Source organism: Crocodylus siamensis, chromosome 4 (genome assembly GCF_052110815.1).
Source record: "Crocodylus siamensis isolate JL-2025a chromosome 4, ASM5211081v1, whole genome shotgun sequence".
NCBI lineage: Eukaryota > Metazoa > Chordata > Crocodylia > Crocodylidae > Crocodylus > Crocodylus siamensis.
The window spans coordinates 136,784,543-136,804,155 of NC_143398.1; the positions used below are offsets into that span (position 1 = coordinate 136,784,543).

At 44.0% G+C, this 19,613-nt stretch overlaps 1 protein-coding gene across 1 annotated transcript in view; it reads left to right on the forward strand.

Annotated features, from left to right (window-relative positions):
- Positions 1 to 19,613, forward strand: part of ANO2 (anoctamin 2) — a 302,574-nt gene that overhangs the window by 218,864 nt on the left and 64,097 nt on the right. Inside the window, exons 16-17 of the mRNA XM_090043877.1 lie at positions 7,148 to 7,222; positions 15,547 to 15,748. Of these exons, the coding sequence (XP_089900003.1) occupies positions 7,148 to 7,222; positions 15,547 to 15,748 (277 nt within the window). The remainder of the gene's footprint in view (positions 1 to 7,147; positions 7,223 to 15,546; positions 15,749 to 19,613) is intronic.

The window sequence follows — 19,613 nt, forward strand, 5'->3', positions numbered from 1 at the left end:
TTTCTTTGCCAAAGCATTTTTCTTCATTCTTTGGATTAAGTTTTCTCTTCTCTAATTTCACCCCATTAATTCTAGGTATACTCCTATGTACTATCCTAAATGAATTCCCTATTCTATTGGTGTTTACACCCTTCACATGTTTATTGGCTTATCATACCCTTCTTCCTCAGACATTGCTTAGACAAGCTATCCAGATCTGACTGTTTTAATCTTTCCTCATAAATCAGTCCCTCCAGCTCCCCACTCAGATTTGTTTCATTTCTCTGAACTCCTTCCAATCTGACAATATCTTATTGCTAGCCTGGTGTGCAGAATGGAGCAAAGTGTTCCATGTGCAATTGCACCTACCATGTGTAGGGAGGATTATTCTCTCCTTATTTAGTGAGGTGATGTCCCTTGGGTACAGCCCATATTTCATTTTGTTAGCTCTTGTTGATGTCCAAGGTTGATAAAATCAATTATGCTTCTAAACCCTTATTTCAGCAGCTAAATAAGTGGGCAGACTTTTCAAAAGCACTTAGCATACACCAAGTCTCCTGAGGTCACTAGCTGCTGCTTGCTGTATCCTGCTTTTTTAATATAGGTCATCTTGGCGGTGGGAATCCTTCACCGTCAAGGATGATCACTCTCATGGGTCAAGTAAAGAGTTGTAAATGAGGTTGTTGATGGTTAAGAAGGCCAATCCTGGAGTCACAGACTCTCTGGCAAACACCACAGATAGTGGTTAAAAGGAGGGTCAGACCACAGATTTCTTGGTCTTGTTTCCTTTCCTTCTGTTTCTGTCTGTGGCAGGGCACTGTTTGTGCCTGCCACTTTAGGGGCCTGAACCCAGCAGCTGGCAGGTACCCGATTAGGGCAGCCATTTTGGATCCAGGGCTGCTCATATAAACAGGGCATTTTGCTGGTGGAAGGCCAGGCAACAACATCACCTGGCTGCAGGTATCAATTGGAGGTAAGGGCAGGAGCTGTAGGGGATGGTTGGAAGGTTCCTGGCCTAAAACTGCACCCTGCCAGGAGTGGGTGGCCTGGTGAGGCTCTCAGTGGTGCAGGAGCCCCCAGAAAATGCGAGGCCAGTTACCACCCCAGTGAAAGGTGGGTTGGGGCACCTTAACCCCAGCTCCCACCTTGGGTGGGTCAGGACATCAGAGGTAGAGGGGGTCAGGCACAGCTACAGGGCTGTGAGGCTGGTGTGACTGATAATATTTTGATGCCATCTGCGAGGCTTGGGCCATGGTGTAGGGGAGGTATGGAGCTGTGGACACCCCCCGCCAAACATTGGGGGTACACTAATGGGAAGCCTCCTGCTTATTAAGATCTTTAATCAATTAAGTAACATCAAGGCATGGTGGGTGGTTAGCCCAAGAACAGGTGGGTGGGCCACAGGAAAATTGGCCCTGAGAAGGCCAACCTGTTACACTGTCATTTTCTGCCCCTGGGACAAGATGGTTTTACTCAAAGTAAGGTTTACCATCTCTCACAAGGCAGCACCACATTGCCCTGTCCTGGGCCCTGTCAATGCCATGCATCTTAATTTTTGCCTTGAGGGTGTCTTTGAAGCATTTCCTTTGGCCCCTGCATGTTCTTTGCCCTCGGCTGAGTTGGGAGTATAGCAGTTGTTTCAGTAAACATACACCAGGCATGCGCACAGAGTGCTCTGCCCACCATAGCTGATGTTGAATAGCCATTGCTTCCATAATGGTGGTGTTAGTGTTGATTAAGACACTGGTATTTATGCAACTATCCTCACACTTTATGCCAAGGGTCTTCCGGAGGTAGCATTTTGGTAATGGTGTTCCAGGCTTTGGTGGTCCCTGTAGGTTACCCAAGCTAAACAGCTGTAGATAAGAGTTGGGATTACTACAGCCTTATATAGCAGGAGCTTTCATAGATTTCACAGACATTAAGGCTGAAAGGGACCTTGTAAGATGATCAGGTCCAGCCCCCTGCCCAATGGGCAGGAAGTCAGCTAGGGTCAAATAATCCTTTGTTCAAGTCCTGATGTTGTGATCATTGAACACACAATCATACAGTCTCCCAAAGTCAGAGCTGGCACATTGGATCCTATACTGGATCTCCTTGTCCATGTGGCCTTCTTTGAGAGATGATTACCAAGGTATGCAAAGTGTTTAACATTGTCCAGCTCCTGTCAGTCAATGAGTATCTTTGCCAAGGGAGTTGAATGGCCCAGAGCAGGCTGGCAAAGCACCTTTGTTTTTCCATGTTAAGGGTCAGTCCAAGGTACTGGTATGCCTGAGAGAAGTAGTGAAGGGCTATTTGTAGGTCTTCTTCCATATGTGCAATGACAGCACAATCATCAACTATGGACCATTACCCTATGCTCCTTGTCCATGTGGGTGCCAATGACACAGCAAGAAACAACCCCAGGAGAATCATGAGTGACTACAAGACCAGTGGGGTGAAGCTCAAGGAACTAAGAGCACAAGTGGTCTTCACCTCAATCCTCCCAGTTAGAGGCCATGGTTGTTGGAGGGAGGAGTACATTGAGGAAGTCAACTGAAGGCTTTGGAGATGGTGTCAAAGTTGGTTTTGGATTCCTTGACCTTGGCATGCAGTTTGATAATGCTGGTCTACATGCAAGAGACGGGTATTCACATCACAGGCAGAGGAAAGAAGCTCTGATCTATGAAAATCACTGACTTGCTGAGGAGGGCTTTAAACTAGGCATGTCTGGGGAAGAGAGGGTAGATTCCAGTGCTGTACGCAAATCCTCTGGCCAAGATGACCCAGGGAAGGGCATTCATGTAGGGGACATCCAGGTGAGTACCAAAACCTTGAGACACTTGCAGAGTGACAGAAAACCTGTGGTGACTAGGGGGGAACTCAGGTGTCTTTATGGGAACTCCAGAAGCATGGGCAATAAACAGGACGAACTGGCACTCCTTCTGGCAGACGAGGAATTTGACCTCATTGGGTTGACAGAGACCTGGTGGGATGATGCATATGATTGGGCAGTGGGTATTGAGGGCTATAGGCTGTATAGAAAGGATCGTCTTGGGAAGAAAGGAGGAGATGTGGCCCTTTATGTGAACAAGTGGTACCCCTCCCTGCAGGCCATGTTTGATTTCAGGGAGAGGTCCCTTGAGACCCTCTGGATCAAGATACAAGTGGGCTCAGGAGAGGGGGACCTGATGGTGAGAATGTATTATAGATCTCCCTACCAAGAAGAGAGCAATGAGACATTCTCTTTGGAACTGACTGAGGCAGCCAAGACTGAGTCTGAAAAGACTGAGAGGTGACTTGATAGCTGCCTACAAGTATGTCAGGGGCAAACACCAAGACCTAGGGGAGAAACTCTTCAGAAAGACACTCCTTGGGAGGATAAGGTCCAATGGGCACACACTGTTTAAGGAAAAATTTAGGCTGGATGTAAGGAAAAACTTCTTTTCTGTAAGGGTATCTGGAACACACTCCCAGCAGGGGTAATTGAGTCACCACCCTTGGAGGTGTTCAAGAGGAAGCTGGGCCAGCATCTCACTGAGCTTGTATGAGTCCAATAACCTCCTGTCCATGGCAGGAGACCAGGCTTGATGATGTTACGGTCCTTTGATTCTATGATTCTAAAGTTCCACAATTGAGGCTGAAGTAATTTTGGTTTTGGTACGGAGGTGAGAGAGAGAGAAGGTTCCCATCCATCCTGTACTTAATGTCAATGCCATGTGGCAGGTGGCCATGGATGAGCATCTTGATGACTGCAAGAAAGATGGAAAACAGAATTGGTGCAATCATGGAGCCCTGCTTGATGGCAGTTCAAATGACAAAGGACTCTGTAGCAGAGTCACTGCAGAGAATGGAGGCAGTCATCTGATCATGAAGGATGGTGATACATTTCTCTGGGCAGCCAAACTTTAATAAGATCTTCCATACAACCTCATGGTTAACTGAGTGAAAGGCTTTGGTCAAATCAAAGTTCCTGGTCAAATCAAAACTCCTGGTGTTGTTCTTGATATTTTTCTTGGATCTGCCAGGCCACAAAAATCACGTCCATGGTGCCTCTTGATGGTCTGAAGTCATACTGAGACTCAGGAAGGATTTCTTCAGGAAGAGGGATCAGTCAGTTCACTAGAATTTGAGCAAGGATCTTACCAGTAACAGAGAGGAGGGTGATACCTCAATAGTTTCCCTGGTTAGACTTATCTCCCTTTTTTAAAATGGTGACATTATTGGCATTCTTTAGGTCAATGGAAATTTCCTCAGTGTTCCAGATTTTGAGAAACAGTATGTGGAACGTTGTTGTTTATAGTTTCTCTGCCTATGCTGAAGACCTTGGCTAGTATGTCATCAAAGCCAGATGCTTTGTTGTTCTTCATCTGTCTTATCACTTGGTGGACATCTTTAGAGGTTGGTGGACTGACAAGTAATTCCCTTACTGGGTGCTGCGGGGTGGATTCAGTGGTTTCATTAGTCACTGTTGATTCTCAGTTCAGGAGCTTTTGGCAGTGCTCCTTCCAGCAGTTTTTGATGGACTCATTGCCTTTGAGGAGTATACTGCAACCTTCAGATCTAAATGGAGTCCGTCCACAAGAGCTCGGTCCGTACACAGCCTTCATTGCACTGAAGAAGCTCCACGTGTCATGACTGACAACATATTGTTGAACTTCCTTTGCCTTCTTTTCCACCATTTGTTTCTGATTTCTCAGATCTTCCTTTTGGGTTCAGCTTTAAGCTGTTGAAAAGTTCCTTGCTTGTGACTGGATGTAAGATGGTTTTGCCAATCACAGAAAGATTTTCTCATTCAATCGAGAAGGACTTGGATCTCAGCATTGTTTTCATCAAATCAGTCCTGATGGCATTGGCTGATATAACCAATTGATTCCAAGCAAGCTTCATGGATGGTATGCTTTGGATTTTGCCAATCTTCCTCAACACAAGTGTTATCATTTTCAATCTTAAGATTGGCGAGTTTCTTACTGAGATGATTTGAGGATTTTACAGTGTCTAGGGGATTAAAGGCATTTGATGTTGTCTTTGGACTGATTTGGGTTGTTTTCAATGTTTCAGTGCAACCCTAACGGACATGATTGATCTTACCAAGCAAGGATCAGTCCAGCAGTCATTGGCTTCCCTCATAACACACATAGTACGAACATTTTTTAGATCACGCACTCTTATGATGATATAGTCAAGGACATCTATTTATGTCTCAAGCTAAGGGTATATGCAGGGTTAGGTTGACCTAAGTGTCAAACTGTACACACACACACACACACACACACTGGTCACCTGATCTAACTTAGTTCACCCACATGCAGACCTTACACTCAGATCAATCTAAGTACGGTTAGGTAGATCTAAGTGCTGATCTATACATATGTACAGGAAAATTAGATTAGACAAAAATGGCCAGCCTGATCTACCTTTAGTTCCTCTAGGAGGAGATCAGACTAACCTGGGCCCAATCTAAACCTACTATGTGTACCAGTGCAGTGCTGGACCCACCAGGTCTCCACCCCTGTGGATTTGCCAGCTACCCTGAACACACGAATCTCTATTGTAGATCTGTTAGCACCTCCCCCTCCCCCTCCCCCACTCTGACTTACTTAGATTGCATTTCTGGGGTGGCTCCCAGCATTGCAAACAGGAACACATGGGGGACCCAATCTACAATTACACAGCTGAAAGTGAGCCGCATGAGTGTGTGTGTGTGTGTGTGTGTGTGTGTGTGTGTGTGTGTATATGTATGTATGTATGTATATATGTTTGCAGCACAGCCCCAGAATGGGAAAGCCCAGCTACTTGTCTAAGCCTCTGGGCTGTGCTTTTTCTATCCCTATCCCTGACTATGAATGGGCTGCTGTTTTACTACTTTAGTGTTTTTTCCATTAGCGAAATAGATTGATACAGTGAAATAGATCTCCCAGTGTCAAAAAAACCCTGCCATGCTGCAAATTAGCAAACAGATGCACATGCACTGCATGAGGTTTGTGGTGCCTCAGGCCAGTTTAAGGCACCACAAATCGCATGTGAACGCTTGTGGGTACATACCCTGGACGGTTTTGCCTTCCTTTCTAGCAGGATGCATGGTCCTATTAGATCTTTTGAGCTTATTTTAATAAACTACTTCTTTTCCTTCTTCGTTGCAAGACATTGCAATTGTCTTTGTCTCCCTGCTTTACCAGTAGCAAGTTAGGGTATTTTTGATGTTTCAGGCATTGTGCTTGGTAATATGCAAGAGTGTTGGTCACAAAAGTTTTAAAGAGGAGGTTAGACTAGTGGTTTTCAACCTTTTTAGAATCAGGGAATTAAATTGAAGAAAGTATAAGAATATAAAATGCCCAAGATTCTAATAGTCAATAATTATGAAAAGTGATAGATCAGGTGGTTATTGTAACAACAAAGAGGCTCAGTTGTACGTTAACTTTGGCATTGGATGAAGGAATCCTTAGATGAGGCATCTGGAGCTCCTGGTAATAAAAGTAAATTACTTCAGACCTTTGTTGGGAAAGACAGCAAATAAATAAAATAAATACATATATAGACATCTCTGATAATCATTCTCAAAATATAGTTCTTCTGAGGTCTTGCAAGAAACAGGGTCCAAGAAAATAGTATAGTTCATCCAGGTTCCAAAATGGATAAGGGTTAACTTTAATGTTTCTATTGATATACTGAAATTCAGTAAGAGTTGGCTGAAAACTTTCCAATCCCAGAATTGCAGTTAAATTTCAAATTGGGGAGGGCTTTATAATAAAAAATTTAATTTCAACTGGGGTGTGTAACTCTTTCTAGGAACAAAGTGAGTGGTTCCTAGCTTGCCCCTACACCCAGGGTCAGTCGATCACCATATTTGGGGTCGGGAAGAGGAAGGAATTTTACTCCATGATCAGATTGGTATGGACTATGGGTGGTTTTGCCTTTCTGTGTAGTGAAGGATGTGGCCTTGTACCTTCTTGAGTGTATATTGCAGCTGTACTTCTCTATGACTTTAAGACTCTAATGCAGTTTTCCTATCTGTCTCCCATTTTTCCTGCACTGACTGAAAAAAAATGGTATGTCAAAATTTTCAAACTCAGAGAGGCAGGGGAAAGGCAGATTTGATAAGAATTGTATTACATTTTTTTTCTTGTCTCTTATAATATTCAGTATGGTCAGTTTTGTAATACGTATTTCTGTTTGTGTTTTGCAACAGGAAGACAAGGAGAAGTTAACATGGAGGGACCGAATATCTGGCTACTTAATGAACTTTGCATCCATTTTATTTATGGTAATTTATTTGTATTTTCTTTCACATGTATCTGTCCTGGAGAGAGGTGATTAGCTCTGTTAGGCTTCATACAAGCAAAAGATAGGGCAGGGTGGCACCTGAAAGACTAGCTGGTTCAGAAAGGCACAAGCTTTTCTAGCCAATAATCTACTTCTTCAGATACTTAGCTGTAATGGTCTGTAACAGCATCTTCCTTAAAGCGGTATTAATAGTCTCAAAGGTGCAAATGACATCTTCTGTTTTGTCCTAGGGAACATGCCTCTGTACAACAAAATATATCCCTGTTAAATTAAGGCATGGTAAATAGTACTAGGAAAGCTTTGGCAATAATCCTGCCAATACTTTGTCAATGACAGCACAATTCCACTACCAACTTAAACCACTGAATAATAAAAGGACTCTGTCAGATCCATAGCTGACATTAGTCGGTAATAGAACTATGCTAGGCTTATACCACTGAACTGTCCCCAGTTCCTTTACTCAAGGAATTTTACTGTTTTAGAATATGAATGAGACTATATTTCTTATTTCCTAGGAATGTACAAATCCTACAAGTATTCACTCAAAACTGAATTTGCTTTTGCAACATTCATGCCAATTTTATGGTCACTTGTCTCATTTGTGTTTATATTTTATATGTTAAATTTTTAAAAAGTCTCACTTTCTACTGAGCCTCAGCAAACATTTGAATTCCATGAAGAGTTCCTGACTGATTTCGGTGGGGCCTTCTGCTTAAAAACCTATACTACAGTATGTCTGGTTCTGCACAAAGCAGTATAGTCTCTTGTGTTTTAATATGCTAAACCCTTGATTTGTGGGTGTGTATCAGGCTTTCTATATGTGCATATTAGCAAAAGTTGAATGTTGATGCTTCTTAAAATTTGGGCATTACCAAACCACTAAGAGAAATGTCAGCTAAAAGATGACAAAACAGTGAAAACTCAAAGAAAAAAATAAAATTATTCTCAATCCTAACAAACATTACTATGTCTGATGTTATAATATTTCCAAGGCCCCTGATGCATGTTACATATATTTTGCAATTAACTGGTTAATCACACAAGACAAGTAACATGTGCAAAGTAATTATCACATCATAATAAGGACTATCATGCTATAAAAAAGCCAACCAGCTACCAAGTTAGTGTTTGAAAATGTGTAAAACTTGGTAGTTGATTTCTATCCAGCTTTAATTTGAATGTGTGGCAGAGCCCAAAGTGTGTCCAATTATAGAGCCTCGATATAGCAGAGAATCTCTGTTCTTAGATACAGTGCTTAAGATGCATCTAACTTTAACTGTATGTTCAAATCCCATGCTTAAGCATGTGTTTACATGCTTTCCTAAATCAGGGCCTCAATATTGTATCTCACAAGTGACATTCAAAAATTGATTTGAAGCTGAAATACAGCACTGTAGACATTCAGTTTTATTGCAAACCCATGTGACCCATGAAGTTGGTTTTCATCCTCTGGGAATGTGACTCAGGGCCTTGTTACATGTTGCATTTTGAACTGCTCAAATGTTGATCAGTGTTAGTGCTAGCTTGAGTTTAGAGCAGATGCATCTTAAAACTAAAATCCTTTTCTCACCGTCCCCAGCTGTGACTTGCCTCTAGAAGGCTAGTGAGAAGGGGCCTGACTTGGAGCTACAGCTCTGAGATGCTATGACAGCCCTCTATCCCCGCTCTAGGTTGGGGTGTGTGAGAGATGGGTTGGGGAGGGGAGAGGCAGGTACATGAAGCTCAGAGGGAGAGAGTTAATAGGATGGGGGTATGTAATGAAATGGGAAGTGGAAAGGAAATGAGGGTGTGGGAAGGGTGGGAAATGAAGTAAGTCAGTCACTGAAGGATAAAATAAGTAAAAAAAACCCAGTAAATTAAAGAAGTTCTTATGTTTTAATAAATTGGAATTTGGGATTGGGGTGTGGGTGGTTCTGGTCATGTTTCCTGGGGTGGCTGGGGAGTGGGAGCAGTGCAGGATGGTGCTTTTGGGGGAGCTACTGCCCCTACCCTGGGAAGGAAGCACCAGCTTATGGGACCTGATCTGGCTCGCTCCCTTGCTCTGTCCCGTACTTCCTTAGATCCCACTCCTGGACCTGTCCATACCCTGTGACCTGGGTAACTGGCATGTGCTTTGCAGGCTTTGCATGGGGTTGCATTCCTGAGTATGGGAAGGTCACACCCCAGGAGGTGGGAAGAGGAATTGGCTTGGTGCCAGAACCGCCCCCTGGGTAGTAGAGCTCAGGAGATGGAAAGTTTGGTCACATGGAACAGGAGGGTAGGAGAAGGGACACTGAATCCTGGCATGCTGGAGGACTGCAACTGGGATGGCTCATCTATGGGGAGTGACCACACATCAATGGAACGCAAGCTGGGTAACATGGATCAGAGGCAGACTTGCCCTGGACTGTAGGGTTATCGTATTTCCAGGTCCAAAAAAGAGGACATTTGTCACTGGAAGCGGGGGGGTGGAGGTAGAGGGAATATGATGTGGGAGGGAGGGGGCAGTGACATGTCAGTGCCCTGACCCTGCCTATTCTGTTGTTCCTCACTGACAAGCCACAGACCCCCCCGCCTGCCCTGCTGCTGCCCTTCACTCTGGATCCACTGACCCCAGCCCTACCAGTTTACCAGAGCCCCTCACTCCCAAACAGCAGTACCCAGCATCCCCCTGGTGCTACCAGTGCCCTGAACACCCAACTCACAGTCACCCATCCCATCCCCCATTCTTCTTGCTCCTGATCCGCAGCCCCCTGCCCCTCTTCCAGCTCTGGCAATGTTCCTCACTCCTTACCTGCAGCCCCTGCCACCCTTTTAGACCTGCCAGTGCCTAACTCCAGATCTGCAGGCACCTGCCAGACCTGCCAGTGCCCCTCACTCCAGATCCCTGTCCCCCAACCTTGCCAGTGCCCCTCACTCCTGACCCACAGCCCCTGCCTCCCAGCCTTGCCAATGCCCCTCATTCCTGACCTGGAGCCCCCTGCCCATGCCCCTTGTTCCCTACCTGCAGGCCCTCACCTCCTGACAGTCCTGTTGGTGCCGCTCACTCCAGATCTGCAGCTCTCTGCACCCAGCCCTGCTGGTGCCCCTCACTTCAGACCCACAGCCTCCTGTCCCCAGCCTTGCCAGTGTCCCTTACTCCCAACCCACAGCCCATGGCCCCCCTACCCTGCCAGTGCCCCTCACTCCCGACCTGCAGCTCCTGCCCTCCAGGCCTGCCGGTGCCCCTCACTCCTGACCCACAGCCTCTGCCCCACAGTGCTGCCAGTGCCCTGCACTCTGGACCTGCAGCCTCTGCCCCCCCCAGCCCTGCTGGTGCCTCTCACTTCTGATTTGCACATCCCTCCCCTCCCCAGCCCTGCAACCCAAGCAGCTTCCTCACTGCGCATGTTCCAACTCTCTTAAACATACACATACTCTCTCTCTCTTTCTACCTGGCTTGCCAAAGCCCACATGGGGAGCACATGAGCCCCGACAACAAATCACCTTGCCTGCTGCTCCTCAAGTCGCCAGCCCAGGAAAGTAGAAAACCTGGACATTTGCTCTTAGTTCAAAAACTGGCCTGGGTGCAGCACAGGGGTCCAAAAAAGAGGACATGTGTTGGAAAACCTGGATATATAGCTACCCTACCCTGGAGTGGCATAACTAAGCCAACCTAAAGTGCTTAAAACTAGTTTCAGATGTTAATGTGTGGGCAATCCAGAGGTTAAGAGCTCCAGGAGCTGCTTAAAATTAATGCGTAATAAGGCCCCCAGAGTCATTCTATAATATTGTAATTATTACTTTTAAGCAATTAATAGTTACAGGAGAGAAAGTTGCAAACCTTGCATGAAATTCAAGCTTATTTCTGCAGTAAGAGCCAGATCCCATCTCCTGTGTGCAAATAGCAATCTTTTCTTTACTGAATGCAGTCATTTTTCTATTGATGTGATTAAAAACAATGGAAACCAAAGGGTAAACTCTGCTGTTAGTTTCTGGAGTGGGTTGCACCAGTTCAGCTGATTTTGCCTGGTCAATTTCCTTGTCTGTATCAAGATAGATAAACTTTTTTTAAAAGTATGATCAATATTAAGGTACAGTAGGAAAAAATTAGGTACACACACACACCCCCTGCACTCTCCTGTTGCTACAGAAGTGGTTGTTGAATTGCTTACACCACCGTTTCCAGGCCCACACAGTCTGGCAGGCTCAAACCCATAGGAATTTTCCTTAAAATTGTCTACACTTTATAGAATGATGGTATCATGCACTTTCCCTACTTCCCTACTCTTACATGGCATGCTTTTCCCTGATATTTCTAAAAGCTGCTGAGAATTTTCTCTTGGTAGGACCTTGCTCTTTATTGATTTTATTTTCAATGTTGCTTAAAGCATAATTTGTATGTTGTATGAACCCCTTTCCAGCAGAAATGTCTCACAATTTTTAAGCCCTTGATCTTTCTCTCACTTTACTTAGTTAAGTATATTGTTTGTTTAAATATCAATTTTTGAAAAGAATATCTTCATGCCAATTTGAGCTACATACCAGTCTCACTGTTCTGCATTCAGCTTTCTGGCTGCAATCCAGTGAGGTTTTGTATCCAGATGAGATGCAACCTTTGGCTATTAAAAACTTCCTCGGAAGCGCTGTTCTAGATAGTAGATGTCATAGTTTTCTGAAAGTTGAAAATCTTAGCAGTTGCCTCAAGGAAGATAGTTCCAGGCATTGGCATCACCCACAGCCCTCTTCTGTACTCTAGATTTATCTCTGGGCACAGATCCATGGCAATATTTCCTCCAGAATTTCCCCAACTATACTGCAGGTAAAAGTTCAGCAGGCATATTTCATGCAGCATTACACTAGTATAAGTCACTGTATTCTGGGTTATGTTGCCTCTCTGTGAGTAAAAAATAACCATAAGCCAGTGCAAGTTACACCAGTGTACCAATGATGTTCTGATCCCTTAGTCCAGCAGTTGGCAATGTTTGCTGATGATAGGTCAGAAGAGTCTGACTGGGATCCAAGGTGGGGAAATGCTAGGACCCAGCTCCTGCTGCTGCTTCTTCTCTCCACTTCTTTTCCATGTCACCCAGGTGTGATATAGCATGATAAAGCTCCCTGCTGCCCAGGCTCCCAGCCATGCCATGGTACGATGCAGTGCAGCACAGCATAAGCAAAGCAGCCTGCCATCACATGCTGCCGAAGTCCTCACTCCACAAGACAGATCCAATAGCTTCACAGGTCAGTTGTAGCCCACTGGTTTAGTTTCACTTCAAAGTGACTTATACTCCATGCAAATTGTTTCCCTTGACATCCACCTGTAATGATGTGCCCATTACAGGTAGCTAGCTTGGGAAAATCAGCACTGCTTATCATGGAATAAATCCACTGTGGAGTAAAATTGGGCATAAATTATTGTGTCATGCATCCAGATCCATCACTTCTATTTTCATGATTAATAATGCTCCCTGCTTTCCAACGGTATATTGGATACAGACAAATAGAGAGGTGCAGAAGAAAACCAACTAGTTTCATAGTATAGGCTCTCACCCTGCATCTCCATTAAGGCTGAGTTATCACACCTTTACTTATATTGCACTGATGATGAAAATAAACAAGAAAAAAAAATCAGCTAGCATGTGTTGCATGGAAGTAGTGGCTGGGCGATATTTTCAGTAGAATTATATATATAACCCAAGATGTTTTGTTTAGCTCGAGATGAAATGGTTTGTCATGGCCTCAATCAGTATTTTCTATATATATGCTTTTCTTTTCTTTTGGTTTATATATTGGTCAGCATATGACCAACCCTCCCCCAACCTCCCATCCCAAAACACCCAGCAGAACAAAACAAAAAATGAAACAAAACAAAAAAAATGTTGACTTAACAAGTCAAGTGTTCTCTTTTGGAAATGCCAAAATGAAGTGTTCTGAGATTGTGAAAATGAAAGATTGCATTACAATGTCAGAATAAAATAGTTTACCCTGCTTTATTTATTTTTTGGCTTAAACTCTATTATGAATGTGATCCAGTTTCATAAATGTTTTCAGTCCCTCCAGATCTCTATTTTTCAGCAAATTTACCATGAACTAGGGCTGTGTGAAGCATCATCGTTTCATTTTGACGTCTCTTTCAATGAGGAAGTGTTTCATTTTGAGTTTTGTTTCGTTTTGAAAGCACTGTTCCATTTTGTTTCATCAAAACTGTTTCCCTGTTTTGACACTTTGCTCATAGGCTAAAATGGGGATGCACAAAACTGCCTATAACTTTGTCATCTTTTGTCCGATTCAGATGAAACTTGCAGAAGTGTTAGCCCCTTTTGAGGCCACAAAGTTTGCCAAGTTTCAAGGAGATAGGTGTAGGGGTTTCTGGGAAACTGTACCTCAAATTCTTGAAAGCAAAACTCGTGACGTGTGTGTTAAGGCACAAAGGGGTGAAAACTGCAGGCTTGTTAGCCCCTGCTGAGGCCACAAAGCATGCCAGCTTTCAAGGAGATAGGTGCAGAGGTTTCTGGGAAACTGTACCTCAGGCTGCTGACAAGCAAAACTCATGACACGTGTGACTATGTGTTTGCTAAGGTGCGCCCTCATTGGAGTGGGGGCCTCTACACAACACAGTCACTGGCCATCTACACAGTCAGTGTCAGAGCAGTTCTTCTGACTCCCTCTCCTTACTTCCTGTTTCCCTGCAGGCAAGCTCAGCTTCAGCTTCGAAACTCAAAACATTTCCAAACTTTTGAAACATTTTGACTGCTCTCATTTTGTTTTGAGGCTCTTTTGAAGCCCTTCATTTCATTTTGATTTCACTATTTCAAGCTTGAAATGAGTCAAAACAGCATCTAAACAAAACAGCTGGCAAAATTTTGCACAGCCCTTCTGTGAACTGAAAAAACCCCATTAAGTTTTAATGTCAACTTATGTGTTTAGCTCTTGCTTCTTGAAAACAGTGCCTTTTTCTTGAGAGTAGCATTGGGTTTAGGGTAGGGGAGACTCTCTATTGCCTCTGAACCTCTCTCTTGTAGATTTTGTCTGGCCTATATTAATTATGAAGAGATTAGACTAAAAATAGTCCACACGCTGAAGTGCTAAACTTAGGTTGGCCTGTGATGTGTGCCTGCGCCCCAAGGCTAGCCAAATAATTATAACAATCTAATTTTTTGCATTGATATAGCCTCTTTCATCCAGGAATCTCAAAATGCTTTACCAACTATAATGAACATATACTGGAATTCTTGCTAAAGGCAAAAACAAAACAGAAACATGAACCCTCTCTCTACTTCCTACATATGGCTCCTCCTCTAGCCAAACTAGTGCTTCTGTATAAAAGTGAAATATATGTTTTAAAATTACTTATTGTTTCATTTGTGCTTTTTGAAGCTGGAATTACACAGCTCTATGAAATACAAATTCATCTTGTGGGAACTTGATTTCCTGGTATTGTCTGACTTCTTTCATTTCAAGTACTGAGGTCAACAAAATACTATGATTTTTATGGAAAAACAAGGTAACATGAACTCAAAACAATCCTTCCATAGTCTCCAGAGAATCCAGTATATTAAGATAATGGAAGAAAACATTTCCTTTTTGTCTGTGGCAAAACTTGGAAGAACACCAAAAACTGAAAACGCCTCAGTTGCAATTCTGCTGTGTGTAGTGGAAGGTTGGATGATTACACCTTGCAGAGCCATGTTTAGTGCCGTTACTGGCAGGCACAGCAATACAGTTGTACAATGCACAGGAGGATGGGAGCCCTCTTTTTTATTTCCATGTATGAGTCCTAAATGAGCAGAATTTCAAATAGGATAGGTTGAGGTTTAATCACAAAAGGGTGGGGCAGTTATAGGATCATGGTGGGTCAGAGCCAGTGTCCACTCCATTCATCATCCTGTCTCTAATCATGGCCAGCACCACATGATTCAGGGGAAGTTATAAGAACTGCATGCTAGGTGGATATACAACAGTTTTGCACTATAGGTCTCATTCTGCTATCTAGTCAGAAATGGACTAAGGCAAAGTTTAATAAATATCCTTTCCAAATTTTCTCTTGTCACTGTTATGCTAACCCTGTATATATTTTTTTATATCTACTTCAATATTGAATCTCTGGTATAATTTGTTAAATTCTTGGCCACTATAACTTCCTCATACACTGCACAAAAAAGTGTTTCCTTTTCTGCCATGAATTTCCTGTCTTTTAATTTTACTGTACTTTTCCCTGATTCTGTGTTACTTTAATTTCTGCTCCCTCAACACCAGTTTGAGGAACAAATATGAGCTATGAGCATTTAAATGGAAATGTTGTGTGGAATAAAATATTTATGCTAACCTCTGTGCATTTCTTTTCAGATTGCACTGACGTTTTCAATAGTCTTTGGTGTAATCATCTACCGAATTACTACTGCAGCAGCTTTGTCATTCAGCACAAATGAGAAAACCAGGTCAAATGTTCGAGTGACTGTGACTGCAACTGCTGTCATCATTAACCTGGTTGTGATCCTTATACTTGATGAGATTTACGGAGCTGTTGCCAAATGGCTGACAGAAATTGGTAAAGTTGCCTCATCCCTCATTAAAATGTTGTATATATTTCTAATAGAGAGTATGCAGGAAAGCTTTAATAGGATTATTTCCCATAGACGAGTGTCACTAAAGAGCATATCTGCAGGCTAAATGGGTAACGTTTTCCAAATTGTTTCAGTAACTTAGGCGCGTAAGTCATATTTGCAAAAATGAGGGCAGGCAGGGATGGATTCAGTTTGGTTCTTCAGGCATCTAAATGGGATTTAGGCAGAATTTAGTTGGCCATTTATACACATACATTTTCTTTTTGGATCTGCCAGAGCTCTGCACATGAGCTGATGCACACTGTACTGCAGCGTGTGTAGTTGTATAAGTGGTGAAATGCATATCAGTGTACAGAAAATGGCAGCAGTGCACTTTCAAACTAAAACACCTTTGAGGTGTTTTAGTTCAAAAGCAGTTTGCCACCATTTTCTGCATGCTGACACACATTTTGCCTCTTACATAACTTCATGCACCGCAGCACCAGCTGCTTTGAAAAGTGCCTGGCGCTGCAGTGCATACATATGTAAAAATGCCCAAGGAGTGATTCAAATTGGGTTTGTGCCAGTTTCCATAACATTCTTAGGCATTCAAAGTCATTAGGTGCATTGATTTTGGACTGTAAAGTTCCTTTGGCCGCTATAATAGGCATTGTGAACATGGTCAGAATGGTTTCAAGGCAATACATCTGGGCATAAGATAGCACCTAACTACCAACTGGACTCTGTTGTGCCTTGGCTTGTTGCTGGGATTTGCTTAGCTTTCACATAGGACTTTAGAGAGGCCACCGCTGGTAGGCAGAGTTTGAAAACGTATATGCTACATTGACAGACTAGAATTCAGCTCCAAATAAGGTCTGTGCCCACTTTTTTGCCCAAAGCCTATTGAATATAACACTTGTAGAGAAGGTGGTTGACCTAGGTTTTAGCTTCTCCTCACCCTGAGAGGATTTGGATCCATGTCTCCCAGTATGCAAGAAGCTAGGCTGTCTGCTCCACTGGTTATTCCTCATTTTCCTCCTCCTCATGTCATACTTAAAACCAATCTTGATAGATTTATTCAGGCGATACTTCTACTGATGTCCCTGCAAGAAACTAGGGATTGGGCCCTTTTTAAATAATCTCCAGTGCCACACATTGGGCATGTCTATATGTAGTTACTGCTGAATCTCTGAATCAAACAGGCCCCATCCCCTGCCCACTCTCTGAGCCCAGTCAATGGCTGCCCTGCCCGGCCCCAGTGTCCCAGCTCTTTGAAAAGAAAAAAAAAAGCCCTGCACTTACCGGCTTCTGCCAGGTTGTGGGGGAGGACAATCCCCACTCCCCCATACTCCATGGGGAGCTCTGCCATGACACCCCAGAAGTCTTTTTGTTTGTTTGTTTAAAGAGCTGGGATGCTGGGATTGGGCAGCCATTGATGGGCACAGGAGATTGGGCAAGTGTCAGGGGGGTGCTCAGAGGAGGTGGGGGAGCAGGCAGGGGATGGGGCCTGGTGGAGGTCCCGCCATGTTCCACTCCCCCCTCTCCCCGCTACTTACCAGCACAGACTCTGGGTCTAGCTCCCTGCAGCAGTGATCAGGGACTGCCCGAGTTTCCAAATCTCTCTGAAGCTCTCCAAATTTTTTCTGAATCAATTTGGAGAGCTTTGAATCAATTCAGACCTTTTATTGGTCTTCCAATTTGATTTGGATTTGGCCACCAAATTGGGCTGAATCTCCCCTGAACTGAATCAGCACCCAAAGCTTTGCACAGCCCTAGTAACATGCGCTAGTGTGCAGTAGTGCTGGCACACGGCTTTTTAATGATGCTTCCTGCCCAGTAGTCTAATACTACTGTGCAGTAGCATATTAGCATAGTTTTTGCCTGGCACACTACTGGCAACTGTTATTAGGCTACTGCATGGTCCGTGTCTTGTGTAGACACACCCATTATGTCACAGTTCAGTTAGTCAGTTATCTCTAGTGCTAGCCTGTAGGCCTGTGCAAAGCGGCAAGTATTCAATTTAGATTCAGCCCATTCGAAGGATAATGATTCAATTTGGAGATTAGAATCACTGTCCCAATTTGATTAAGCTGAATCAGATTTGGGTCTGCTTCAGAAATCTGGCCATAGACTAAACAGGCAGCTAACACAGCTGCCTACAGCTGTTAAGTCTGTTGGGGTTAGGGCAGGGGGGAGGGAAAAGGCATGTGGGAGGGAGGGATTGAGGCTGGGCATAGGGCTGGGACAAGCTGCCCAGCTGGTGGAGGTGCAATGCAGGTGTGGCTTGCTCCAGGCAGAAGGGCGCAAGCAGCAGTAGGGCATAGCCCCCACTCCCAGTGGTGCCACGCCTGCATCCCGCTTTGTTGCTGTTGGCTCCTTATACCTGCCTGTATCCCACCTCCCACCCCCACGCCCCAGCTGGGCAAGTGGCAGAAGGGCAGAGCCCCCACTCCCAGTGCTGCTGTGCCTGCATCCTGTGCCCCCCACCCCGGTTGGGCAGTTTATCCCAGCCCCAACCCCAATCTCTCTTTCCCCCATGCCCTTTCCTTCCCCCCTCCCCCAACCCCAGTGGACTTACCAGCTGGAGGCATCTGTATCAGCTGCTTGTTTAGTCTATGACTGAATCACTGAATCTTTTCTGAATCTATTCAGATGCTTTGAATCAATTTGGAGCTTTTAATTGGTCTCCCGATTCAATTTGGATGTGGAGATTCGGACCCTGAATTGGACCAAATTGCCTTTGAATCAAATCAGCTACTGAAGCTTCACGCAGCCCTACTAGGCTAAGATGTCAACTGTAATTTAATAAGTTAAAAAAAAATTCTGTTCATTCATGCTGACAAATGCTCCTTTCCTTGTGACCTTGCATATTGCTCAGCTAAGCAAAACAACTGCAGTTTTATTTTCACATGACACTTCCTACATGTTGCTTATATCATACTGCATTTTTCCCAATTTTCCTGCAAATTTTTCCAAATTTGGTGTAGGAGCCTAAGGGAGAGGAGTTTGCATGTATCCTTTCCCCAAACCTTCATTCATTTTAGCTCTGGTTCAGGGTGGTACCTAAACACTGAGTAGTCCCATGGAACTCAGTGGGAATCCTCACAAGGTTAAAAGTTATACATGTACTTAAGTACTTAGCTGACTCAGTGCTTGGGGCAGGAGACAGCGATAGTTTAATCATAGGTGACATGGAGGGCTAGGAGAAATTACTTCTGGACTTAATGCTACACTTGTGGCCTCAGCCAGGGAGTAGTTGTGCAATGATCATGTCAGCTGTTGACTTCCTGACATGCAGTGAAAAGATCAGTAAAAGTACAGATAACACCTGTTTCAAAGCATCAAGTTTCTCAATGCTGACTGTGATGCCTCACTCCCAGGACCCAGATGGCAGCAACCTTAATTCAGATCTTGTTTGATTCATTGTAAATGGGGAGCAACTCCATTCAAGTTGAGGCAAAACCAATAAATGTAAAGCAGTTATAAAAGTAGACTCAAGCCTCTTCTGGTTCTGTGCATTCTTGTGAAGTAGACCATATTAACTGAGGAACACAAGTTGCTTGTACCTCCACAAGGGTGGAGGCTTTCCCGACAGTGGAATTGGTTTAATTGTCCTCAACAGGAGACCATAAAGGGATCCTCTGAAGCTATGGGTGTGGTATGCATTGCCTTCCTGCAAGGAAAATCCTCTCTGTTGGAGCCCTTTATGAGTCAGGGGCATGGGTTCTTCCCCTAAATGTAACCTTCCAATCCTGGAGATTGCCTTACTGCTATAAGGGCTATTCTTTCTGCTGGTCCCCAAGCAGACCTGCCCAAAATGTGACCCATGTTCAGCCTGTTCATTGCCAGGTGGTCCCCAAACCCATACAT